This window comes from Canis aureus, chromosome 22 (genome assembly GCF_053574225.1).
Source record: "Canis aureus isolate CA01 chromosome 22, VMU_Caureus_v.1.0, whole genome shotgun sequence".
Classification (NCBI taxonomy): domain Eukaryota; kingdom Metazoa; phylum Chordata; class Mammalia; order Carnivora; family Canidae; genus Canis; species Canis aureus.
The window spans coordinates 3041427-3069029 of NC_135632.1; the positions used below are offsets into that span (position 1 = coordinate 3041427).

Consider the following 27603-nt stretch of genomic DNA (forward strand, 5'->3'; position numbering starts at 1 on the left):
CCGCCCCCGGCCCCGCCCCCAGACCCACGTGACCGCGCCGGCCCAATCACCGAAGCCCACGCTTCGGTGCGGGCCGCGTGCGCTCCCAGAGGCGGAGCTCGCGCGGCGCCCCGCCCAGGCCGCGCGGGTGCTTCCGCGTCAATCGTCCCGCGAGGCCGCGGTCTCCGGTGTCGCGGGTTCCTAGGCCGCGTCGTTTCCGCGCGCGGCCTCGGGAGCGCGCCCCGGATTGGCCTGCTCTGGAGGCGGCGCAGGACCCGTTTGCGCCTCGGACCACTTCCTGAGGCGCGAGGCCGGAAGTCACCTGGTGCTTCCGGAGCCCCGCGGGGAAGGAAGGTGCCGGCGGCCGGCGGTGGCGGTGGCGGTGGCGGCGGCGGCGGCGGCGGCGGCGGGAGCTGGAGGCGGGTCGGGAGGCTGGCCGTTCGCTGGGTGCCGCCGCCGCCGAGGGCCCGCTTCCCCCGCAGCGCCACGGCCTGCCCTCGTCGCTGAGCCCCGGCAGCCCTCCGCGTCGTCCCGGACATGTCGCCCACCGTCTCCCACAAGGACAACAGTCGGCAGCGGCGGCCGGGGGCTTTCAACCACTCTCCGGACATGAAGAGCGGCCCCCTGCCTCCGGGCGGCTGGGAGGACCGTCCCCAGGAGGCGGCGGGCGGCGAGGGCGACAAGGAAGCCCTGCTGGTGCGGGACGCCGGCCCCGGCGAGCTCCCCAGGCCGCCGCGCGGCTGCCGCGCCGAGCTGAGCAGCATCCTGCTGCTGCTCTTCCTGTACGTGCTGCAGGGCATCCCGCTCGGCCTGGCGGGGAGCATCCCGCTCATCCTGCAGAGCAAAAACGTGAGCTACACCGACCAGGCTTTCTTCAGTCTGGTCTTCTGGCCCTTCAGCCTCAAGCTGCTCTGGGCCCCGCTGGTGGACGCCGTGTACCTGAGGAGCTTCGGTCGTCGCAAGTCGTGGCTCGTGCCCACGCAGTACACGCTGGGGCTGTTCATGATCTACCTGTCCGGCCAGGTGGAGCGCCTGCTGGGGGGCGCGGGCGGCCGGGGCCCCGACGTGACCGCCCTCACCGTGACCTTCTTCCTGTTCGAGTTCCTGGCGGCCACGCAGGACATCGCGGTGGACGGCTGGGCGCTGACCATGCTGTCGCGCGAAAACGTGGGCTACGCCTCCACGTGCAACTCGGTGGGCCAGACAGCGGGCTACTTCCTGGGCAACGTGTTGTTCCTGGCCCTGGAATCCGCCGACTTCTGTAACAAGTACCTGCGGTTCGAGCCTCAGCCCAGGGGAATCGTTACTCTCTCGGGTAGTGTATTCCGGCCATACAGCCCCGCGGGTCGGCTCACCTTAGTGTGTATGAATCCTGTGACTGTGTGTGTGTGTGAGGTTGCAGGCCGTGTCCTGATTCAATCTGCTGGAGATTATTTTTGTGGGAGATAGCCCTGAGGTTGAGTCGTCGTCGTCTTCTTTTTTTTTTTTTTTTTTTTTAAGATTTTGTTTATTTATTCATGAGAACACAGAGAGGCAGAGACACCGGCAGAGGGAGAAGCAGGCTCCCTGCAGGGAGCCCAACGTGGGACTGGATCCTGGGGCTCCCGGGGTCACGCCCTGAGCTGAATGCAGGTGCTAAACCGCTGAGCCAGGGGTTGAGTTTTCTGCTAAAATGAGCTGCTTCAGCCGGAATGACTACATGAGAGGCGTCGTCGTAAAGGATGAGCACCCCGCAACCAGCGGGGAGAGGCAGCTCATCCAATAAGGCTGTTGTGTGATGGCACAGCAAAATTCTCCGTCTTAGGGAGCTGTTGACCCTGGCTCAGTACATGGTGATACATGGATGCTAGGGTGAAGGCGTGAATCCAGCCCGACTCCCGTGGTTCACATTTTCCTTGTCTTGGATTGAGATTTCTTAGTTCATTCCTCCCCGTCCCCCCGACCCCCCGTCCCCTCCCCCCCCCCGGTCCCCCCCCTCCCCCCGCTGGTGTACCCAGAGTCCTGCTGTCGCCCTTCTGGGGAATAGAATAGCGTTAATTCATTCAGCCTTAATGAGTTGGCCGAGGGACAAGAGTTCTAAGGGCCTCCGATGAATAAAGCAGAGAGTCCAACCCACAAAGAGTGTGGGGGATGGGGGACAGGGAGTAAACATTTATGGGGAGCTCAGGGTTGCTAGCTTGTGAGAGTCAGGCTTCACCCTGCAGATGACATTTGACTTTGCAGAATTACAAAATTTGCTGGAGTGGACAAGCGGGATTCCAGGATGCAGAACATCAGGTGAAAGTGCGCTGAAGCAGCAAAGTACAAGAAGGTACAGGACAGGGACACCTGGGTGGCTCAGCGGTTGAGCACCTGCCTTTGGCCCAGGGCGTGACCCCGGGGCCCCAGGATTCAGTCCCACGTAGGGCTCCCTGCCTGGAGCCTGCTTCTCCTTCTGCCTGTGTCTCTGCCTCTCTCTCTGCCTCTCATGAATTATTAAAATCTTAAAAAAGAAGGTACAGGACAGTGCCCTTGGTGTTCAGAGTGCCTGAAGCAGTAATTGTGGGGCCCAGGTTCAGGACATGGTGCCGACAGGGCAGTTGTGACCTGATAGATTAGTAAGATTTTCTTGAATTGCTATGAGAAAGAATTTGAAGTTTATCCAGTAAGCAATTTTGTGTAAGTCCTACAAAATTATCCCTTTTTTTGAATGAGTAAAATACATGACCTTGGAAGGTTTTCTGAGTTTTTGTTTTGTTTTGTTTGTTTGTTTGTTTTTTTCCCTAAGTTTTCCTAACAGTTAGGAAACAAGTAAAATTAGCAATATCAGGAATAACCAACATCAGGAATATGGTAAGAATTCTTCATTCTGATAATGATAATGACTGTAATTGATTCTCTTGAAATGTACGCACTTCAAGTTTCTCTTATGTTCCCGGTACTAGCTTGGGGATTCCAGACAGGGTACGTGTTGGAGGTAGCTGTGTGGCGAGGGAAGTGTAAGGGTCATATAATAATATTTGGGGAGTGCAGGGGATGGAGGGATTATCTCTTGAGATCTTACACACCTCCTCCATACCCTGCGTCCTGTAAGGGATCCCCTTTCTACCTCCTCAGACTGTTAGTGAGTCACTACTACTGATGAAACGAAAAGTACACTTTTTCTTAGTTTGGCTGGAGGCCGAAAATGGTTGAGAGATGCTGCTTGCACTTAAAACAGATTGGTCTCGAAGTGTCCTGGGGTCCCGCTCCTGCTCTGTGGATAATCCTCTGCCTAGAAATAAATACTGGGTGAATGCATCGTATTAGCACCTTATTGCTTTTTATGTATCTTTTCATTTTTGTCCTGGGCCTGTTCATGTCACCAGGAAGGACTAGTGAAATGATATATCACTTCACATGAGAAAGCCTCAGAAGAGATACCAAGATTTAAGAGGTTGTGGAAACCGAATTACTAACTAGGTGAATTAGAGCTCTCTCTTAAGTATAAGAGTAATTGATAAAAAAAAAACCTCATTCCATGGAGCCATTATGCATTCAGGAGCCATGTTAATTACATCCTTTCTTCGCCACAACGTTCCCCCATGGGAATATCAAAAATGTGTCACCATTGGACTTTTATTTACACAGATACGATTTTATTTTATTTTTTGGATTTGTTATTTTGTAAGGCTGTTTGTGGAATTTGAACTCTCCTCCAGGAAACTGTAAAAATAGCTTACTTTTTAATTTAACTTTTTCTGTCTATAGTAGACTGCTGTTTTTAGTTCAAACATTTCACTAAGATTCGAAGAGTTTTCATTCTCTTCTTTTAATAATTGTACATATCATAACTTTGATCTTTCTGGAATTTAGTAGCAGTATAACAAAAAATAAGAAAAACAGCGGTTTTTAGAAATGTTAAGAGCACAGAAAGAATCATGAAGAAAATTGCTTATGTAATAAAAGAAGAGCCAGAACATTGAGGCAAATGTTTAGAAAGTCAAAAGGCATAATTATTTTTTAGAATTGCAAAGTATATTCTCTGATTAACACTTTGTTTTGAGTTACAGATAAATAGAAATGGAATATATTCAGAAAAAAGTTTTTGCCATTTAGAAAGCAGGAATCTAAATAACAAATTTAGAACATGAAGAATAAGACGAGAAAAATCCCCTTAGAAGCAAAACCTTGATTATGCTGAGATTGGCTTTTTTGGTACTTCAGGGATCCAAGGCAGTCCTGAATTCAGAAAGGAGGTGTGTTTTTTTTTTTTTTTTTTTGTCCTGCCCCCGTTGGTTTTTAAGGATTTTTAGGAACAAAAAACCCTTTGGGCTGCAAGAGATGATGAAAGTAACCCAGAAGAGCACAGAGATTAGAATAATCTTTTATAACTTAGAAAGATCGTGTATTTCAATTCCTTCTTTTTTTAAAAAATTTTTTATTTTTCATTTATTTTTTTTATTTTTTAATTTTTTAAAATATTTTATTATTTATTCATGAGAAACACAGAGAGAGAGGCAGAGCCACAGACAGAGGGAGAAAGTAGGCTCCATGCAGGGAGCCCGACGTGGGACTTGATCCAGGTCTCCAGGATCAGGCCCCAGGCTGAAGGCCTTGCCAAATTGCTGAGCCACCTGGGCTGCCCCCCCCTTTTTTAATAATTTAGATTCTGATTTATATTTTTGGGAGCTGATTTTTTTAATTGGGGTAAAATTGGTATATAATAGTCATAGTTTCAGGTGTATAACATAATTCAATTTTTATATTCGATACGGAGCAGTCACCACAATAAGTCTAGTAACCATCTCAATACATAATTTCCTTTTTTTAAAAGATTTTATTTATTTATTTATTTATTTATTTATTTATTTATTTATTTAGAGAGTGAGTGCGTGTGCTGCAAGCTGAGGGAGAGGGCCAGAGGAGACAGAATGTCAAGCTGACTCCCTGTTGAGCATGAAGCCCTTGGCAGAGCTTGATCCTATGACCCCAAGATCATGACCTGAGCCAAAATCAACAGTCTGACGCCCAACCAACTGAGCCATCCAGGCGCCTCGACCACCTCAATTTATTCTTATAGATGAAGAAACTGAGGTCAAGTGCCTTGTTGGAGGTAAAGAGACAGGATTCCCCACACTCTGAATGTAGAGTATTCTTAGAAAAGTTGTAAGCCAAAAATGGCATAAAGCAAAGAGTATACATACTTTATTTTACAAAAAAACCTATTAGTTTCTTGTAGTTGATAAGAAATTAGGAAAAACTTAAGGGAAAACCTTAAAACCTAAATGTAATTTGTACTGATTGGACTTTTCTGCCAGCACTCTAACTGCTGATGTCTAAAAACATCAGCCCACTTCTGAAATGCCTGATGGCCTAGAAATAACAGACTAAAATTTTTTTGTTTTGTTTTTGAAGTGACCGGGGACATTATTCACTCAGTGCCTGTTTGGTGCTAGCCATGTGATAGGTGTCAAAATTTGTTTAATAAGACCAGAGAATTCTCTCTCAAGGAATTTATAATGGGACTTTGCAAACCAAAATGATGGATTGGGTGGATGGACAGTGTAAATGAATTCAGTGAGTTGGTACAGGACTATAGGGCTTGGTGGGGGACATTGATGATCTGAAAAACTCATGCCCATCCAAAGGTGAGGAGTTTCAGAGGCACCCAGGTGACTTAGTCAGTTAGGCATTTGTGTTTGGTTAGTGGATTGTTGGTTAGGCATCTGCCTTCGGCTTGGGTCCTGGGATTGAGCCCCACATTGGGCTCCCTGCTCAGCTGAGGGCCTGCTTCTCCCTCTCCTGCTGCTCCCCTGCTTGTTCTCTGTTCTCTCTCTCTCTTCTCTGTCAAATAAATAGATAAGATCTTTTTTAAAAATTGAAAATAAGGATAGGGAGCCTTCAATTTCAATAAATTGTCTTGTGGTAGTAGGATCCTAGGATTGCTGAATCTCACCAATATTCAAGAGAAGCTGGAGCTTCCTTTTTTGTTTTATTTTGTAATTTTTGAAACCTTTATTAGACTCATATGAAATATGTCTTTAGTCCAGATCTGATCTGTGAACTGGTCATTGAGGCTTACTCTAGAAGGCAGTGTTAACAATAATGAATAGAGAGGTGATTGGGATAGGGAGCAAGGTGTTTGGGTTGGGGCAGGTTAGTCTGATGCTGGTGAAGAGAGCTAAATATATTAGAGCATATGAATTAGTTTGTCGTATAGACAGGCATGCACATATAAGAGTCAATCAGAAAAAAAGGAAGTATTTTGAAAAAACTGATGCTGAAAGAAAAGCTAATCTAACTGGCAATGATTATAGTTAAAACAATATTTGTAAGATACCCATTCTTAGAACTAGGAAGAGAGCAGGACCAATTAATTCTTACTTAGTGACAGATTTCTTTGTCAAGCTTTCTGAAGCAGGACTTACTAATATATTTTGTGTGACCAGAAGTGCTATTTTGAATGTGGATCGGACTAACTGGCCCATTTCTAGATAGACCAGTTGTTTTTAAATAGGCTGTAATACATTCTTTAGCACATACATCTAGACTTAAAACATTCTCCTGTATTCTCGAAAAGTAAAACTTAGAGCTAGAGAACAGATGGGCAGTTGCTAGAGATTGAATGAGGAGCTGGTGAGTGTAAGTGGATGATAACATGAGGGAGTTTTGGGGAGTGATGAAACTGTTCTGTATCTTGATTATGGTGCTGGTAGTTTGAAATTTATACACGTGTTCAAGTTCATAGAACTGTAAACCAAAAAAAGTTAGTTCTACTGTATAGTAATCTAAGAAGTCATTATAAAGATAAAACCTAACCCATTACCTAATAATCTCTGGGTAAATATCATACAAAGTATGTGATAAAATCCTTGAATTTAGCTACCTTTTTTGCCTTGGGTGGAACAGGTTAATAAATCTGGTGGATCTTACATCTCCATATACACAAATGGAGCAAATTTGAACTTTTTTTAAAAAAAGATTTTATTTATTTGTTCATGAGAGACACAGAGAGAGAGGAGGAGAGGCAGGCGCCATGCAGGGAGCCTGATGTGGGACTTGGTCCCGGGTCTCCAGGATCATGCCCTGGGCCGAAGGCAGACGCCAAACCACTGAGCCACCCAGGGATCCCCAAATTTGAACTTTTTTTTCAAATGCTGGGACCCTAGTAGTAAAGTGAGATAAGAGTAGAGGAATACTGGGTTTAGTAGATTCAGGATGTTAAAAACAGGAGCCCGCACTCCAAAAAAGAAGGTCTTAAAGCCTTTTTTCTTTTTAAAACAAAGCAAAGGAGAAATGGTACCATGTGCTTTCTTTGCCCAGTAAAGAACTGTGAGGTTGCTTTTGTATGGAAAAGTCAATTTACAAAGGACACTCTAAACTAAAAAACTATTTGATTTTTATTTGACATATATTTTATTCTGAATTTCACTTCTGTTTTTATTGAAATTTATGTGGAGGTCAATTGAATTAGCCTTTATTATAATTTTATCAATGAAAGAATCATAGAACCTCACTGATTACAGGCAATCTCCTACTTTCATTTATAGTGTTTCTGAAAACTATATTTTGAGAAAGCCAAGTAGATTTACCTTATTAAAGGGGAAGTTCTGTTCCTAGGAAATTAGAGAGAAAGAATATAAAACCCTTGATTTCACCTGTTTTTTTTTAAGACACAATCTTGAATAAATCTGGCATTTTATACATGTTTTTTATATATATGTTCTTAAAGATTCTATTTTTAAGTAATTTCTGCACCTAATATAGGTGTAGAACTCAAATTCACAACTCTGAGATGAAGAGTCACATGCTCTACCAACTGAGCCAGCCAGGTGCCTCTATCTAGATAGTTCTTTAATTTCATTCTTTTAAAAAATTTCTTCATATTTTTAAATTTGGGGTTTATATTTTACATTGTATATACTATATTAGTATAAGAGGTCACAAGTATATAATTTATACATGATTGTGCATGCTGCAACTTTTTTATGGATGCAGTGCATATTTCAAAAAGCAAGACATTAGATCTCTTCCACCATTTCTATTCCTTGGTTTGGTGGTGTCTGTGACTTTTTTTTTTTTTTTAATTTCATTCTTTTCTCTCACTTTTGAATATAATCCTTAGTGGCTGAAGTCCAGTGGTGATCAATTAAAGCTGAAGAATAGGTGATTTCAACAAAGCTAAAGATTTCTATCTTTTTTGGTTGCTTTATATTATCTTACATTTGAGGCCTACATTTCTTAATCTTAGCACAGTTTTAGAACTTTTGTGTTCTATTTTTTTTTTTTTAATTTTTTATTTTATTTATGATAGTCACAGAGAGAGAGAGAGAGGCAGAGACATAGGCAGAGGGAGAAGCAGGCTCCATGCACCGGGAGCCCGATGTGGGACTCGATCCCGGGTCTCCAGGATCGCGCCCCGGGCCAAAGGCAGGCGCCAAACCGCTGCGCCACCCAGGGATCCCAACTTTTGTGTTCTAAAACAAACAAAAACAAAAAACACAAAAAACTTTTGCATTGTTAAATTTCCCATTCATTGTTTTAGACTTTTTATTTTAAAATAATTATAGATTTACATTAGGGTAAAGAAATGTTTAGTGGTATCCCATGCATCCTTCCCCAGGCTCCTCCACTGTTAAGCTCTTAGTTAACTATAATGTACTCTCAAAACCAAGAAATTGACATTGGTATAATTCATGCCCCTCTTCAGAATTCACCAGTTAGACATGTACTCCTTTGTGTTTGCTTCTGTGTATGTGCATGTGAGTGGCTCCATGTTATTTCATCACATGCATCCTTGTATAACTACCATCACCACAGTGGAGATACTCAACTGTACCTTCATCACAAGATTCCTTGTTTTGTTGCCTCTTTGTAGCTACACCAATTTCCTCATCTCCATACCTAACCAGTGGTAGCTACTAATCTGTTTTCTATCTTTATAATTATGTTATTTCAGGAATGTTACGTGAATGAAATCATGCAGCGTGTATCCCTTGAAGATTAGCTCTATTCAGTTAGCATAATTTGAGATTTATCCAGGTTGTTGCATCTATCAATGATTTGTTGGTTTTTATTGCTAAGAAGTATTCCATTTGTTAGAAATACCACGGTTTATTTCACCGCTCATCCATTGAAGGGAATTTGAGTAGTTTCCAGTTTTGGGCTATTCTTCTGTGAAAATAAGTCTTCATTTCTCTGAGATGAATGCTCAGGTATTGCAAAGGCTGGTTTCTAGTAAGTCTGTTTTTAGTTTTGAAAGAACTGCCAAACTTTTTTCCAGAATAGAATGGATATACCATTTCATCTTCCTACCAGCAATATATGAATGATCCAGTTTCTCTGCGTCCTTGTCAGCATTTGATGTTATCATTTTTTTTTTTTCATTTTAGCTCTTCTGATGTACTCTTCATCTTGTGTAATAGTTTGGAATGTTCATTGTCTACTCTTATAAAAGTGTAAATTTATTTTACAAAAACTGATTTAGGAGTGTTAGGGTATAGGTTATACAAACAAGAACCTATCATAGCATCAGAGTAGAGATATATCATATATGTTTAATATTTTAATTAAAATCCATTTTAGGATTTTGTGGTTGGCCAGAACATATTTTAAAAAATTAAAAGAGTGATTCACTTCCATCCATTCAGTGATAGAGATGAAGAGTTAGCATGAGGGGCAGCCCAGGTGGCTCAGCGGTTTAGCGCTGCCTTCAGCCCAGGGCCTGATCCTGGAGACCCGGGATCTAGTCCCATGTTGGGCTCCCTGCATGGAGCCTGCTTCTCCCTCTGCCTGTGTCTCTGCCTCTCTCTCTCTTTCTCTCATGAATAAATAAATACAATCTTAAAAAAAAAAAAAAAAGTTAGCATGAGATGGAAACACTAGATCTGTTGGCTTCTCAGCCTCAGCCTTGCATCTTGGACTGATTATGAGCCCAAATTTTGGGACAAGATGTTGCTTAACAGTAAGATAGCTGCTTAATCCAATGCTTGATTGAACAATCTCTTCTACCCTGGAGGAAAACCTAACATTGTTGGAGTTAATGAAAAGGTACGTGATCTCAAACATGGCTTTATCTTCCTAAGGGGTTAGGAAAACTAAGGGATTAGGAAGATTTCAAAATGTGCTTTATGTTTACTTGATTTTTGCATTATATACTATCTTTTAAAATTCTTATCCCCTAATTAGATATGACTATATATATTGTATAGTCAAATAGCTTTTCTTTAAGATTTTATTCATTCATTCATGAGAGACACAGAGAGAGAAAGAGAGAGAGAGAGAGAGAGAGAGAGAGAGGGGCAGAGACACAGGCAGAGGGGGAAACAGGCTCCAGGCAGGGAGCCTGATATGGGACTCGATCCTGGGTCTCCCGGGCTGCATTTTTTGAGAGGGCTCACAGCATGGGTATTTTGAGCAAATGTTTCAGAGATTTGTGGCACAGAAAAGTCTGTTTCTACTGAGACTCAGCTAGTGACCCAGGGTCAATCACTATTTCTGTTATGGTTTCCTCCACTGTGAAAGAGTGTTGAACTGGATGATGGATGTCTAAAGTCCCTTCATGCTCTAACTTGTGAAATAGATTGCTGTGCCAAAAGCAAGAAAGTGAAAGGAAGTCCTGATATTTAGAACAAATTGAAAGTTTGCTTTCCTGTCACTGACTTCTGTAGGACTAAAGTTAATTTCCATAGTGTGAGAGTTCCAGGGAGAGAGAACTTGATCTGAGCCAGGGATGGTTTATCAGACAATGCTTCTTAAATCTTCTGTCTCTTCTGATGGTGGCAAAGAGAGTGAACCTACATCTAGTCCAAAGGATCTGGGGACCTAGTTCAAAGGCTTGAAAGTGTGAAAGCTTTTTGAAGTCTGATGTTTTATCTTTAAAAACTCTTGGAGGGGATCCCTGGGTGGTGCAGCGGTTTGGCACCTGCCTTTGGCCCAGGGCGTGATCCTGGAGACCTGGGATCGAATCCCACATCGGGCTCCCGGTGCATGGAGCCTGCTTCTCCCTCTGCCTGTGTCTCTGCCTCTCTCTCTCTGTGACTATCATAAATAAATAAAAATTAAAAAAAAAAAAAAGCTTTAAAAACTCTTGGAGGGGATCCCTGGGTGGCTCAACGGTTTAGCGCCTGCCTTCGGCCCAGGGCCTGATCCTGGAATCCCCGGATCGAGTCCCACATCAGGCTCCCTGCATGGAGCCTGCTTCTCCCTCTGCCTGTGTCTCTGCCTCTCTATCTATCTGTGTCTCTCATGAATGAATAAATAAAATCTTAAAAAAAAAAAAAAGCTTCCCTCTAAACTATTGAGTAAAATGGACTCTTTAGGAAGATGTACAATGTTTATATATCCTATGGGTTTGCATACCTTCCCCATACAGGGAGATGAAAGTGAGGAAGGGGAGTACAAGTGTGCTAAAGTATCTATGTTCCAGACTTCATGGTTGGAGCTAAAATGGTATCTACTCAGGCATATCTGGTTGGTAGGAAAGAGAGCCTACTTGCTGTAAGTAGGTGAATCTGAGCCTCTGGGTAGTAAAATGGAAAACACTATTGCTTTTATTTATTTATTTATTTATTTATTTATTTATTTATTTATTTATTTATTTAATTTATGATAGTCATACAGAGAGAGAGAGAGGCAGAGGGAGAAGCAGGCTCCATGCACCGGGAGCCCCAACAGCCCGACATGGGATTCAATCCCGGGTCTCCAGGATCGCGCCCTGGGCCAAAGGCAGGCGCTAAACCGCTGCGCCACCCAGGGATCCCCACTATTGCTTTAGAATCAGATCTGAGTTTAGACCCACCTCTGACACTTCATGCACTATAATATGGTTTCATTGTGTGTAAACCTTTGTTTTTTTTTTTTTTTAATTTTTTATTTATTTATGATAGTCACAGAGAGAGAGAGAGAGAGAGAGAGAAGCAGAGACATAGGCAGAGGGAGAAGCAGGCTCCATGCACTGGGAGCCTGATGTGGGATTCGATCCCGGGTCTCCAGGATCGTGCCCTGGGCCAAAGGCAGGCGCCAAACCGCTGCGCCACCCAGGGATCCTGGTTTCATTGTGTGTAAAGTAAGAATAATAATAGTTGTCTTGGAGAGTGACTTGAGACTTATTGCACTGTCCAGTGTTTTGCTTTGGTATAATAGGCACTCAAGTGCTAGCTATTATATCCTTGGTTATTGGTGAATTGGCTCTTAAATTTTGCATTCATGGGAGCACTAGATAAGATCTAGTAGCTACTTAATGAATATTTAGTTTGACCTATAGGTCGTTGCCCAAAACTCATATTTATGAAACTTGCACATCAGCTTTGACATCTACATCATATTGATTTTACAGATAAAATACATAAATCAAAATAAACCGAAATGTGAGTAGTAAAATATTTAGATTGTTTTTGGTAACAATAACCTTAACAGCGGTTAGTATATCAGACTATGGATAGTCTCTAGCATCAAAACAGTGTTAATAAATAATAGCCAGGGGATCCCTGGGTGGCGCAGCGGTTTGGCGCCTGCCTTTGGCCCAGGGCGCGATCTTGGAGATCCGGGATCGAATCCCACGTCGGGCTCTCAGTGCATGGAGCCTGCTTCTCCCTCTGCCTATGTCTCTGCCTCTCTCTCTCTCTCTCTCTGTGACTATCATAAATAAAAAAAAAAAAAAAAAAAAAAAAATAATAGCCAGTAGTCTAATGTTTATTACTATTTATGGTAATTGTGTTCATAAAACTTAATATTTTTTTCTGGCTTATTAATATTTTTTCTGAGCTGTTAGTTTCATTCTTCTTTCCATATGAGCTATTGGGAAAGCTTTTGAATTAGGGCTCTGAAGTGATGCATTGTCACTCCTGCCTTCTTTTATTACGTGTACTGTTATTTTATCCAAAGAGCACAAAGAAATAATCTTAACTGCAAACAGTATTGAAACCTGTTTAACTTGTTCTTATGTTTTTCTCTTTGTGTTGGAGTTTATTTTTATTTTTTTCTAATTTTTTTTTAAGATTTTATTTATTTATTTATTTATTTATTTATTTATTCATTCATAGAGATGCAGAGAGAGAGAGAGAGGCAGAGAGACACAGGCAGAGGGAGAAGCAGGCTCCAGTCAGAGAGCCTGACGTGGGACTCGATCCCACGACTCCAGGATCATGCCCTGGGCTGCAGGTGGCACTAAACCGCTAAGCCACCAGGGCTGCCCTCTGTTGGAGTTTAAATTCTAGATGAAGATTTCATTAAAATTGAGAGAATGTATAAACAGACTTAAAGATATTTTGCTTAGTGAACTAGAACTCTTGAAGTAATATATAACTTAAAATTAAGATTATAAACTTTAATTAATTTTCACTTAACATTTAATTAGAGACCATTAATTGGAATTTCTAGTGACCATGAAAGTAGCACAGTTTGTTTTTCAGGATTTATTTACTTTTTTTTTTTTTTTTTTTCAAAATGCTTTCTCTCTTTTTTTTTTTTTTTTATTTATGATAGTCACACAGAGAGAGAGAGAGAGAGGCAGAGACATAAGCAGAGGGAGAAGCAGGCTCTATGCACCGGGAACCCGATGTGGGATTCGATCCTGAGTCTCCAGGATCGCGCCCTGGGCCAAAGGCAGGCGCCAAACCGCTGCGCCACCCAGGGATCCCAAATTTAGAAGATTTAGATTCAAATTCTGTCTCTTAATTATTTGACCTTTATTTAAATATTCTGAGCTGCTTTTCATATGTGTACCTACATAGTAATAATGCCTGCTTTGCCTGTCTCACTTGTTAGCTGTGAAAATCAAATGAGATAACATAAAAAAAGAAGCATCTAAATAGTAAGGTGAGTGGCATCTGGCTGACTCAGTAGGTAGAGCATGTGACTCGATCTCAGGGTTGTAAATTCAAGCCCCATGTTGGATGTAGAGGTTATTTAAAAATGAAATCTTAAAAAAAATAGAAAATTGGTCTAAAATAATTCCATATACCTTCATCACAAGTGAGGTTCAAGCTGTAGTGATCACCTTGAGTTAGCACAGCAGCAAAGCAAGAGCAAATACAAAGGAAGAACCCTGACTGTAGAATGCTCTACTTGTTTTTGAAAAAAAGAATAGGCTCCAAGGAACAGTTAGTCGTGCCACATGAGCAGTAGAATAAAAAGTAAACACATATAAAAATGAATACAATTCTAGAATGTTAGAGCTACTAGCTCTGGGATTTTCTAGCCAAGTCCTCTTATTTTAGATGAAAAAACTAAGGGTTATCTAATAAGTTTTGTAGTGATAAACTAAGATCCATTTCTGTCAGGATGGTTAAGGAGATACAGGGTTTTGTTTTGTTTTTAAATATTTTATTTATTCACGAGAGACAGAGAGAGAGAGGGAGAGACACAGACAGAGGAGAAGCAGGCTCCATGCAGGGAGCCTGACGCGGGACTCGATCCCGGGACTCCAGGATCATGCCCTGGGCCGAAGGCAGATGCCAAACCGCTGAGCCACTCAGGGATCCCCGAGATACAGGTTTTGAAATTAGTTTTGTAGAGAAGTGAAATCACAGTTTTACCACTGACTTAGAATGTAGCCTCAGGCAATATAACCTAAGCCTATTTCTTTATCTGTAAATTGGGGCTTAGTATTAACCTAATCTATTGGATTGTAGCAGTAAAGGAGATATGCGCATGTAAAATGCTTAGCATGCTTATGACAGAGGATATACACCCAATAAATGGTGCTTCTGGGGATCCCTGGGTGGCTTAGTGGTTTGGTGCCTGCCTGCAGCCCAGGGCATGATCCTGGAGACCCGGGATCGAGTCCCACGTCGGGCTCCCTGCATGGAGCCTGCTTCTCCCTCTCCCTCTGCCTGTGTCTCTGCCTCTCTCTCTGTCTCTCATGAATAAATAAGTAAAATCTTAAAAAAAAAACAACCCAACAACTGAAATGGCTTATGTGCTTAAGAAGAATGACTGATACAGAAGAACATGTGACTCTTGATATAAGGGTTGTGAGTTTGAGTCTATGCTGGGTACAGAGATTACCTAAATAAATAAATCAATAAACATTAAAAAAGGAAGTATGACTGATGAATCTTACGGGATGTAAAAATTATTGGTCACTCCTAGCACTTTCCTTAAGAAACTTGACACAACAGACTTGTTTCATACAGCCCACAAATGCCTGTATTCCTTTTGTTTTTGTTTTTCCTTGTTAAGTATCCCTGTCTGTTTTGGTCTATGTGATAAATGCTTAACAGAGCCAGGACTATCTTGTTCATCTAGTATGTTTGGTATGTTGCCTTGAACATGATAGGCACCTAAATGTTTTGTTTCGTTTTTTTTTTAACAGATTTGGTGGAAGAAAAGTTGTATACAAAACTTAGTATCAATGCAGATACGTCACTTCAAAAGTTAGTTACAGATATTAATGTTTTTGATTTCAGATTTCCTTTTTTTCTGGGGAGCTGTATTTTTGATAACAACAACTCTAGTTGCCCTTCTGAAAAAAGAAAACAAAGAAGTATCAGTAGGAAAAGAAGAAACCCAAGGGATCACAGACACTTACAAGTTGCTTTTTGCAATTATAAAAATGCCAGCAGTTCTGACATTTTGCCTTCTGATTCTAACTGCAAAGGTAAGAGATTTATAAAGCAAATGTACCACTCTGTTATAATTACCAATATCGTGGAATACTTCCGTTGCCTTTCATATCATAAGTCCCTTCCCACTACTATTAGAATTTAACAATGAAAAATGGTATTTTATATTCATTAAATTTGTTTTTAAAAAGTGTGATGATATCAAATGTGATTTCAAAGTAAGCTAAGGGACGCCTGGGTGGCTCAGCAGTTGAGCGCCTGCCTTTGGCTCAGGGCGTGATCCTGGAGTCCCAGGATCGAGTCCCACATTGGGCTCCCTACGTGGAGCCTGCTTCTCCCTCTGCTTGTGTCTCTGCCTCTCTCTGTGCCTCTTATGAATAAATAAATAAAATTAAAACAAAAAAAAAGTAAGCTAAATGTCTTGGAATCTTGAAAACAACTATGCCAATTTGAAGTACTTCTAATAAATGTGAAGTTTTATTTAATGAATTATATTAATGCTTAGTATGGAAATTAATGCCTTGAAAAAAACAGCTCCCTACTGTTATAATGAGTGTACATTTAATGTCAGAAGTATTATAATTATTTATTTAGAAAGTGATTTACAGGGAGATCCCTGGGTGGCTCAGCGGTTTGGCGCCTGCCTTCGGCCCAGGGCATGATCCTGGAGTCCCGGGATCGAGTCCCACGTCATGCTCCCTGCATGGAGCCTGCTTCTCCCTCTGCCTGGGTCTCTGCCTCTCTCTCTCTGTCTCTCTCTCTCTCTCTCTCTCTCTCTGTGTCTCATGAAGAAATAAATAAAATCTTTAAAAAAATGATTTATAAATATATAGAAATCTATAAGTATTAGAAGTCTATTTAAAAATGTTGACTTGTTCTTTTTAATTTTGGAAGGAAATATACCATAAATGGAATTTTGGTAACTCTTTATTTTATTCTTTATATTTTCTGTATTGAGATATCCTGATTCATAATCCAAAAACATTTTAAAGATTATGCTAGAGGAGGGACTGACACCTGGGTGGCTCAGCATTAAGCATTTGCCTTCAGCCCAGGGTGTGATCCTGGAGAACCAGGATTGAGTCCCACATCGGGCTCCCTGCACGGAGCCTGCTTCTCCCTCTGCCTGTGTCTCTGCCTCTCTCTGTATCTCTCATGAATAAATAAATAAAATCTAAAAAAAAAAAAAAAAAGATCCATGCGGGGAGCCCAACTTGGAACTCAATCCTGGGACTCCAGGATCACACCCTGAGCTGAAGGTGGTGCTAAACCGCTGAGCCATCCAGGCTGCCCAATAAATAAAATCTTTAAAAAAAAAAAAAAAAAAAAAATATATATATATATATATATATATATATATATATATATACTTTAATAGCTATATAATTGTCACATTGTATAGATTTACTGTAATTCACTCATTTTTCTGTGGTGTATTTAATTTGCTTATGATTTTTAATGATAAAAATGCACTAGTGGATATTTCCTTTCAGTAGATTCTTAGGCAATTAGTGGGTCAGTGAATATGATTGCTAAACTGATTTTTAGAAGATTATAATTCTCTCTTGACAGCAGTATATAAGGAGGTGCTTCAGTTCAGAATCTAGAATCTTTTATCTCCCTTTTAAAGGAAACCTCACCAAAAGTAGCATCTCTCCTAACTTTTATTTTTTTATTTTTTTTTTTTTAAAGATTTTATTTATTTATTCATGATAGTCGCACGGAGAGAGAGAGAGAGAGAGAGAGAGGCAGAGACACAGGCAGAGGGAGAAGCAGGCTCCATGCAGGGAGCCCAACATGGGATTCGATCCCGGGTCTCCAGGATCGCGCCCTGGGCCAAAGGCAGGCGCCAAACCGCTACGCCACCCAGGGATCCCTCTCCTAACTTTTAATGTCATAGATTCGTTTCCTCTGCTTTTGAGTTTTATAATAAATAGAAAGAATATCCAGTATATATTTGTATGTCTGGCTCTTTATTCTTTCACTTAGCGTTATATTTGTATAACTTATTATATTGTTATTTATAACAATAGTTTATTCATCTCATTGCTTATAATATTCCACTGTATAAATATGCTATAATTTATTCATTCTATCAACAAATGTTTAGTTACTTCTACTTTTAAACTATTACTAACAGTGCTCCTATGAATATTCATTCATGTACATTACTTTTGGTGAACAAGGATGCACATTTCTGATGGGTAGATACCTAGGAATAGAATTGCTAGGTCATAAGAAATGCTTTAATATATACTGCCAAACAAGTTTTCCAAAGTGATGGTTTCCATTTTCCCTCCTGCCAACAGTGTAAAAGAATTCCAATTGCTTCACAGCCTTGCAAAAACATTGATTGTCCTTTCAAATTTAGCCTTTCTGGTGGGTGTGTAGTGGCATCTTGTTATAATTTGCATTTCCCTGATGATTAAAGAAGTTGAGCATCTTTTCATATGGTTATTGGCTATATGAATATCCAGAGCTGCCTTTTTCTTTAAATTTTTGGAATTTTTATATATCCTGGGTGTTTTCTCAGATATATGTATATTTCAACTACAAATATCTCCTACTGTAGCACTTTCAAGATAAAGTAAATGTTGAATTCAGTTTGTATATTTAATTTTTACAAAGAGAATGGGTGAAATAGTAGTGAAATTCTTTTGTGGATTTAAGTAAAATATCTTTGACCTTTAATTTTTCTGTGGTGAAATTTGGCCTTTGGCTCCATTCTAAGAAGTTAAAGTACATACTATTACCATTCCTTTAAAAAAATGTGTTTTTAAAAAATATTTTATTTATTTATTCATGAGAGACCGAGACATAGGCAGAGGGACAAGCAGGCTCCCCGCAGGGAGCCAGATGTGGGTGTAACTCCATCCCAGGACTCCAGGATCACGCCCTGAGCCAAAGGCAGATGCTCAACCACTGAGCCATCAGGTGTCCCTAAACTTTGTGCTTTAATATAGCTTCACTCTTACTGAAAATTTGCTTCTATAATTGAAAAATTCCTATATGTCATTACCCAAATTTTCTGTTAACATTTAGTTTCACATTTTGTATTCTGTAGATTAGTGCTCTATTACGTATTTTTTTCTGAAATAGGAAGTGATTTGTACATATCCTGCCCCTTTATCCATAAATACCTTGAGTATGTATTTCCTAAGAACAAGGGTTTTCTCTTTCAAGCTACAACTTAACCAAAAATTAAGGAAATTAAGTTGATAGAGTACTTTTATCTAATCACAATCTATACCCAAATTTCACCAGTTGTCCCTGTAACAGCTTTTATAACTTTACTTTTCCCTGGTCAGGGATCCAGCCCAGAATCACACGTAGGATTTAGTGGATAAAAGCCTTTCTTTGTTCTTCATGACCTGGATATTTTAAATTTTTCTGTAGAATGGCCTTCCATTTATGTGTATCTGATGTTACTTCATGTTTGGATTCATGTTATGCAAATGTGTCAGGAATATCACCCAAGTAATCCAGTGATGATTTCAGGAAATTCTATCAGGAGTCTTACCATGTCCCTTTATCCTGCTAACTGTTGTTAACTTTGATTACTCTTGTTAACTCATTGTAAAGTTACTATTTTCCTTTTGTAATTAAAAACTAATTTATGGAGAGATACTTTGAGACTCTCTAAATACTTTATTTTACCCCAGACTTTTACTCACTACTTTTAGCATCCTTTTTTTGTTTTTGTTGTTTTTAAAAATTAATCTAACTACAATTTTTCTTCCCCTTCATTTTATTTAACCCTTCTGATAGAATGTTTTCTCAAAATTACTTTTTGAATGTTGGTTGGCTTTTGGAAATTGTAATTATGGTCGGTCAGAAATCATTAAAAATTTGTTTATGTGGCAGTGATGCTTCATTTTATACAGATTTTATTTAGAGTCAATTAAAGACTCATTTTAAAACTTAAAACATATAAATCAGGGATGCCTGGGTGGCTCAGCGGTTGGGCATTTGTCTTTGGCTCAGGGCATGATCCTGGGATCCTGGAATGGGTAAATACCTGGATCCCAGGATTCAGGATCAGGATGGAATCCCGCATAGGGCTCCCTATGGGGAGTCTGCTTCTCCCTCTGCCTAAGTGCCCCTCTCTCTCTCTCTCTCTCTCTCATGAATAAATAAAGAAATCTTAAAAAAAAAAAAAAAAAAAACCCACACACAGAAATCAGTAAGTTTGGATTTGAATACTGTTTATTGTAAGAGATTGAACATTTTGAAATGGAAATTTAGTTGTAATTACAGCCATCTGCAGTTCCTAAAAGTGCTGAATTTTCAGTTGTTTTCACTGAATATTGTCAGTAGACCATAGGAAGAGTATGCCTTCTATAACTTGATTGTTGTACCAGATAGAATAATATATTTACTTGTAACTGCCATAAATCAATAATAAGATTGAGGTTCTTGGAGAACTTACATATGCTTGGGGAAAATATTTTGTAAATCCCAAATTGAAATATTTTTTTGTTTTTATATTACAGATTGGTTTTTCAGCAGCAGATGCAGTAACAGGACTGAAATTGGTAGAAGAGGGAGTACCCAAAGAACATTTAGCCTTACTGGCAGTTCCAATGGTTCCTTTGCAGATAATATTGCCTTTGATTATCAGCAAGTACACTGCAGGTCCCCAGCCACTAAACATATTTTACAAAGCCATGCCCTACAGGTAAAAATGAAATAAAACCTTACTAAATAAGAAAGGTTAAATGAGAAACATCAGTGTCACTAATACCCATGTGTAAAGTATATATAGAAAAAGAGGGATCCCTGGGTGGCGCAGCGGTTTGGCGCCTGCCTTTGGCCCAGGGCGCGATCCTGGAGACCCGGGATCGAATCCCACATCGGGCTTCCGGTGCATGGAGCCTGCTTCTCCCTCTGCCTGTGTCTCTGCCTCTCTCTCTCTGTGACTATCATAAATAAATAAAAATTTAAAAAAAAAAAAAAAAAAAAAAAAAAGAAAAAGACTTGAAGCGCATCTTTAACTTCAGTTTCATTTATATGCACTTTTACCTCTTTTTAACCTCCTAACAGGTTTTAAATAACAGGCTTCTTTCACATAGTAGGCATACAGATTTCTGTTTTGTTGTTATTTTATAACCTAAAATGGAAGTCAACTCCATGTTTCTTTCTTTTTCTATAGATTATTATTTGGATTAGAATATGCTCTACTAGTTTGGTGGACTCCCAGAGTAGAACATCAAGGAGGATTCCCTATATATTACTACATTATAGTGCTGCTGAGTTATGCGTTACATCAGGTAAGCTTGCTGTGGTTTTTCTCAGATTGTAAACTGTTTTTGGAATCTAAAGAAGACATTTTTCTACAGTTGCCTTGAAATAATGATAATACATTTTAAGACTTAAGCATGAGTCTGACACTGAAGAAATTATTTGACAATGAACTTTGTGGCTTTTGCTTTATTGAGCTCTTTCATAGTTTCTTCTTTTTTTTTTCATAGTTTCTTCTTCATTTCTTTTTGTTGTTGTTCATTCATCCAGTATTTGTTACATTACAGAATTAATTCCAAAGCTAGCAACTCTACCCTTCCTAAGTAACCCTCACTTCATCCCTAGACTTGGATTCTATATTTCTACTATTCCAGATGTCTTTTCTTTCTGAAAGTATTGAGAAATAATGGTGGCTACTAGGCGACAGAGCCCAGGTTTTCAGTTTAGATACTGTACTGAAAGTCATGATTTATTGTGATTCTGAAAGTTATGTGTTAATCTGCTTTCTCTTTCTTTATTAGATATGTTTAATCCCTAGCATGACTTAAGCTGCTGTTGCAGAATGGGGTTGTGTTCTGGGGCAAGTGATTCAAGTAAACTTGTAGACACCTAGCAGTAAACTTTGGGACTTGAGTGCAGTTATTACAAATGTGTATTTAAGAGTCACTTTGAGGGCACCTGGGTGACTCAGTGGTTGAGCATCTGCTTTTGGCTCAGGGCATGATCCTGGAGTCCCGGGATCGAGTTCTACATTGGGCTTCCCACAGGCAGCCTGCTTCTCCGTCTGCCAGTGTCTGTTCCTGTCTCTGTGTCTGTCATGAATAAATAAATAAAAACTTAAAAAAAATCATTTTTGGATGTTTTATGGAACCTAGTTTAATTGCAAAGTCCTCACTTGTTTTTCTGAAACTTAAAAATGTGGCTACCATGTAATCTCAATAATTTTTGCATAGTTATATAATTTAGGAGAACTCCATAATGAATCTGTCCAGCTAACTAACTGTATGTTTAAAGAAGTGCTTTAGCTTAGTAAATGTTTCATTATCTGTGTAAGTAAAGGAAAACTATAGTGTAGTAGTCCAAAAAGCATTTGTTTGGCTTTGGATTTCATTAGAAAATTTTCTATAAAATGTAGCTGTCAATGCTTAGCCAAATGCTTTCTGGGAAATACTGATAAGGCCAAGTAAATTTGAGAAATGATACCTGACACAACCCCTCTTTATGTAGCATCTTAATCATTTCTTTAACAAATATTCATTGGACACCTATTCCATGCCAGAAACCATTCTAAGCACTAAAATATAACTGAATAATTCATGCCAAAATCCGGCCCTTAAGAAGTTTGCTTCACAGAGGCCTACAGTGAAAGGGACCTGTTTATTTTTTTGTAACTCAGTGTTTCTCAGTCTTATTTGACTCTGGAATACCTTTTTCTGTGATTGCCCCGTGGAACAGTATTCAAAGGAATACTGTTTTGGAAACATGGTTTGATTTGTTTCCATGTTCCTAAATAGAGGGTTAATTCTTGCCTCTTAAGTACTTTTTGCCTCTTAAGGAGATTTCTCTGTTCAGTTTGTCTCATAAATTCTGAAATGTTATCTTTCTTCTATATATGTAAAGGAAAAAATATATATAATTATTCATTCACATATATACTTATATATACACACACACAGGAGGTATTTAGGGACAGTGCAAACATGGGGTTTGCTAATTGCTATTGCATATTTTGATGCCACCCTATCTGTCATTCTCTCTATTGAGCTTTCCTTTACTACTTATTATAGAATTAATCTCTCATTTGTTGAGGCCCCAGTAGCACAATATGTGTACTTTTACTTAACTGCATTTCATCATGATTACTTATTCCTTATTTTCCCACCCTAGAATAAATTCTTCAAGGGTGGGCCGCCCAGGTGCTCAGCAGTTTAGTGCCACTTCAGCCCAGGGTGTGATCCTGGAGATCCAGGATCGAGTCCCACGTCGGGCTCCCTGCATGGAGCCTGCTCCTCCCTCTGCCTGTGTCTCTGCCTCTCTCTCTCTCTCTCTTTCTGTGTCTCTCATGAATGGATAAATAAAATCTTTAAAAAAAAATTCTTCAAGGGCACAGAGAGACTGTCTTAGTCATCTTTTTATTGCCATGATGTGATTTGGCCTGTAGTAGGTGCTCAATAAACCTTAGTTGACTTGAGTTTTAATAAGGGTCATGGAAATTAATTTTCAGATTTATGATTTTGATGTTCTTAATTCAGACCACAGTTGTATAAGGTCTAATTATGCTAAAGATGTTTTATATTTTCCTTGTAGGTTACATTGTACAGCATGTATGTTTCCATAATGGCTTTCAATGCGAAAGTTAGTGATCCGCTTATTGGAGGAACATATATGACCCTTTTAAATACTGTGTCCAATCTGGGAGGAAACTGGCCTTCTACAGTAGCTCTTTGGCTAGTAGATCCCCTCACAGTGAAAGAGTGTGTAGGAGCATCAAACCAGAATTGTCGAACACCTGATGCTGTTGAGGTAAGTATGTTGTGATTTTAGATTACATCAAGCTAGTGTTAAGATATTAATTTTCAGGAAAACCTGGCTGGCTCAGTCTGTGGAGTATGGGATTCTTGACCTTGGGGTTGTAAGCCCCGCTGGGTACGGAAATTACTTAAAAAAATAAAATCTTTATTTATTTATTTGTTTGTCTATTTATCTATTTATTTATTTATTTATTTTAGATAAAATCTTTTTAAAAAATGAAAGATATTAATTTTCTTATTCTGCCTCTAGAAGTACTATATCTTTTTAAAAAATCGTATCTGCGCATAGTTTCTAGTGTTGAAATCTCTGTGTATTTTTTTTTCTGTCATAACCGAGGGTTGTAACATTCAAATCAGTAAGAGTAGCTCACTTGAAGATGCTTCTTAGCAAGGGAGGAGGAGTCTTTCTTCCCTTTACCTTGAGGATCCTATACAATAGGCGCTTAGTAAGTGCATAATTAACAGCTGAATAATGATAGAAAAAGAGAAATTTCCACTGGCTATTTATATAACAGTTGTAGCTAAAACTGAAGGTTAATCTGTTGTTAATTATTTCAAATTAACATTAGCCCACTCCTAGAGTGGTCTTCACATTCCCCAAATATGAAAAGTTATGTATCTTCAGAATGGAAAATGAGTATTGTTTACAGCAAAACCTGAAAAATGTTTTTAATCTTGTTAATAGCATTAGAGATTAGGATATATTAGCATATTTCACCATTTGAAGTAAATGAAATGTTGAAATGATTTAACAAAACATTTTGAAGGGGACGCCTGGATGGCTCAGCGGTTAAGCACCTGCCTTCAGCTCAGACTGTGATCCTTGAGTCCTGGGAACGAATCCCACATCGGGCTCCCTGCATGGAGCCTGCTTCTCCCTGTACTTGTGTCTCTACCTATCGCTCTCTCTTGAAGAAATAAGTAAAATCATAAAAAAAAAAAAACCAAAACCATTTTGAGGGGAGCCTGGTTGGCTCAGTTGGTAGACCCTATGACTCTAGATCATCTATTGGTCTCTGGGTTGTGAGTCCAAGCCCCATGCTGGATTACTTAAAAATAATAATAAATTAAAAATAAAAATACTACCAGGGACATCTGGGTGCTCAGCAGTTGAGCATCTGCCTTTGGCTCAGGGCACGATCCGGGAGTCCTTGATTGAGTCCCACATTGGGCTCCCTGCATGGAGGCTGCTTCTCCCTCTGCCTGTGACTCTGCCTCTCTTTCTGTGTGTCTCTCATGAATAAACAAAATAAAATCTTAAAAAATACTACCCCCAAATTTTTTTTATTAATCTCTTAAATTACAAAGTAGAGAAATCTAAATTGCTGAATACTTCCGTTTTGAAATAGTGAACTATTTATTATAGTTTTGTTTTGTTTTTTACAGCTTTGCAAAAAACTTGGTGGCTCATGTGTTACAGCGCTGGATGGTTATTATGTAGAATCCATTATTTGTGTTTTTATTGGATTTGCTTGGTGGTTCGTTCTTGGTCCAAAATTGAAAAAATTACAGGATAAAGGACCATCTTCTTGGAAGTGCAAAAGAAGCAACTAATGTATTCACTACTGGACATTCTAGGAAGGTAAACTAGTTTCATTTAATTCAGACAGCTATGATAATCAGTGCACGAGAGTATAAAATACTATTTTAAACAAGGAAACTGTTAATATAAAATGCCAAATGATTAAAAAATAGAGACCTCTCTGTATAGTTAATTATATTTTCCTTGCCTTGTCGATGTATTTGAAGTTTACTTAAGGTCAGGAAACTGATTCTTAAACAAGTTTTCTGGCCTTATTATTTGATTTATATCTTTTTAATTTACTGACCAAAGTATATTTTAACTTTCAGTGCAGTAGTCATGGGTGGTAACCATGCAGTCAAGTATTGTTATCAGTACTATCATTGAGCTGTATTTAAAATTTTGGTACAATATATTAAATGGAACAGAGGTTAATATTCAGGTACTAATTACAACTAGTCTGGCCTTGTTGGCAGTTAAATCTTATTTTGAATTGCAAATTGGTTAGATTCTATGTGGAATTTGCTGAGAAGAGAATGCAGACTACTGAAATGCCATTTTAGTTGTTTTCTGACCATAACCACAATGTACTAATGAATCTGTGTTAAAAAGACTATTTTAGATGTATTTCCTGCTTTTGTAAGCGTTAAAGATTTATAAGAAGATTATTCAAACTATTTTTTATAAAATGAAAGCTATGATTTTTAATTTAACAGTTCCCCTGCCCCCCTTTTTTGGAAGATACTCTGATTCCTTGTTAACTTTTACCCTAAAGCTTACATATGTTTTTTCTCATATGTGCTTCATGACATTACAGGCAGCTCATGAAGGGATCTAATTTAATTTAGTGTTGTATGTACGTTCATGGCAAAGTTTTGAAAATAAAAAATGTTTTTCTTCAAGCAGCTTTTTTTATTACTGGAAGAAAAAAAAAACAATAGAGCTTAACAATTAAATAAAATTTAAATGAGTAATACCATAATCTCACAGACTAATGCTTAGAGAGAGACAAAGACATTTGTGCCTTTGACAGGTTAAATCACGTTGTGGAAGGATATTTCTTAATTAAGCACTTTACTAGTGAGAAGAATCTCACGATTACTTTCTATGAAATTGGGTACTATATTTCCACTTATTAAAACACAACCTTCTGTTTATAATGTTTGGTGAAGGATTCGTATCCCAGGAAAATTAAGCTTTTGAATACATTAACAATTCCCAACATATTCTGTACACCCAGTACATATTTAACATTTTGTGTTGTATGTTACTCTGACTTAAGAGATTATGTAAATCCTTCCAAAATTATGGAAAAAGAAAGATTAAGTTGAGTCTTACTTGATTTTATCCTTGTGGGAAAACACACTAATTTTTTATTTTGTTAATTTTATAACATAGGTTGAATTTTAGAGTGGGTTTTTTTAATAAGTAATGAAGGATAAAATGGGTGGGAGAAAATGGCACTCCACATCTGAAGATAGAGGCAGTTCTCTAGAACTCATGCATTGCCATTGGAAAGCCTGTGTTGGGCATTGATGTCATCCTGAAGAATCACCTGGAAAATCATCCTAGACACGAGGAAGCTATACCAAACTGTAGTCCACCAGACTTTATTACATGGGTTGTCCATTATCTTGTATTATAATCAAAATGTTTACTTGAATAAAGAACCTACTTACTCTCATACGTGAAATGTATTTTGCTTTTTAATTTTTGGAATAAGAAGGTGACATTGCCACGATTACCTTTTGTTTCTTATCCATTCATATTACAAATTTACATACTTTCAAACATACTTTGAAATCAACAAATCTTTAATGACTTGAAGTATTAAAATATATTTTAAGCCTGTAACTCTAAGGAGAAAGCCATTAATTGCATTTGCTCTAGAAATGAACATTTATTTTGAATTGTAATCTTTTGATTATTTGGGGACATGCTTGTAACACATACCAAAAATGACTTCTTAACAGCTATGTGCAACTATGTTGCATACATTGATCACTGATAACATCTTACAAATGATCTACATGAATCTGAGGATCTGTTCATGATAAATCAGTACTAGAAAATACTACCTATTTTTGCATATGTTTTTCTTTACTGCTAGATCCTGATAACCCTGTCCACAAGTATGAACGTTAACTACTCCAGTTACTGTATTGTATATTTACTAGCTAATATTCTTATAAGTCTTACAATCATATAAGATTAGCTAAGAGTAAAACGAAAAATTCCTTCCTTCATAAATATTTTAATTTTGCTTGACCAATCATAAAAAATTTGTTCAATACCTAAAATAGATTTCTCTATTTTTTTTAACATTAAACCTTCAAGATACAAATCTATTATTTGATTTCATCTCTTTATTACAGGGATTATTATCCTAAACAGGTGTCGGTGGGGCCTTGAAACCCCTGAATTGCTAGCAAAAGTGGATATGTAATTAAATTGTTTGTCTTTCTGGAGAGAGCTCTTATGTAAATCTTAAATGGTCTATGAGCCAAAAAAGTGTAAAGGCCATGTCCTTATTGAATGTGGGCTAACTATGAATTGTAAACATAAATTTGAAATAATAATTGTGAAACTAATTGCTTAAAGCATCCTAAAAACAATGTTAAAAGAAAAATCTATGATGAAAACTGGAAAATGTGTCTGCATTTGTGGTAGTGAACTTGAACCTGAACGGATTAGAGCAGGTAAGACGTTACTGGTAGGGGAGGGATATAAGGGTAAATTCTGTCCCCAAAAAGACATATCTTAACCATTTAATCCTTTTTTCCTATGAATAATTTCTATTTTG

The 27603-nt window shown here is 38.8% G+C and overlaps 1 protein-coding gene across 3 annotated transcripts; it reads left to right on the forward strand.

Moving 5' to 3' along the window:
- Window positions 1-335: 335 nt before the first annotated feature.
- Window positions 336-26486, forward strand: SLC33A1 (solute carrier family 33 member 1). 3 transcript variants are annotated; one of them, XM_077864621.1, is made up of 7 exons: window positions 372-1294; window positions 15351-15541; window positions 20000-20184; window positions 20659-20776; window positions 23055-23270; window positions 24665-24860; window positions 26199-26486. In XM_077864621.1, exons 1-6 carry the CDS (start codon window positions 517-519, stop codon window positions 24830-24832), a joined length of 1656 nt encoding a protein of 551 aa, XP_077720747.1. In that variant the 5' UTR covers window positions 372-516; the 3' UTR covers window positions 24833-24860; window positions 26199-26486. The 3 variants fall into 3 exon arrangements, with proteins under 3 accessions (XP_077720749.1, XP_077720747.1, XP_077720746.1); XM_077864620.1 differs by having other exon boundaries at window positions 374-1294; window positions 24665-26486; XM_077864623.1 differs by lacking the exons at window positions 15351-15541; window positions 20659-20776 and having other exon boundaries at window positions 336-1294; window positions 24665-26486.
- The last annotated feature ends 1117 nt before the right edge of the window (window positions 26487-27603 follow it).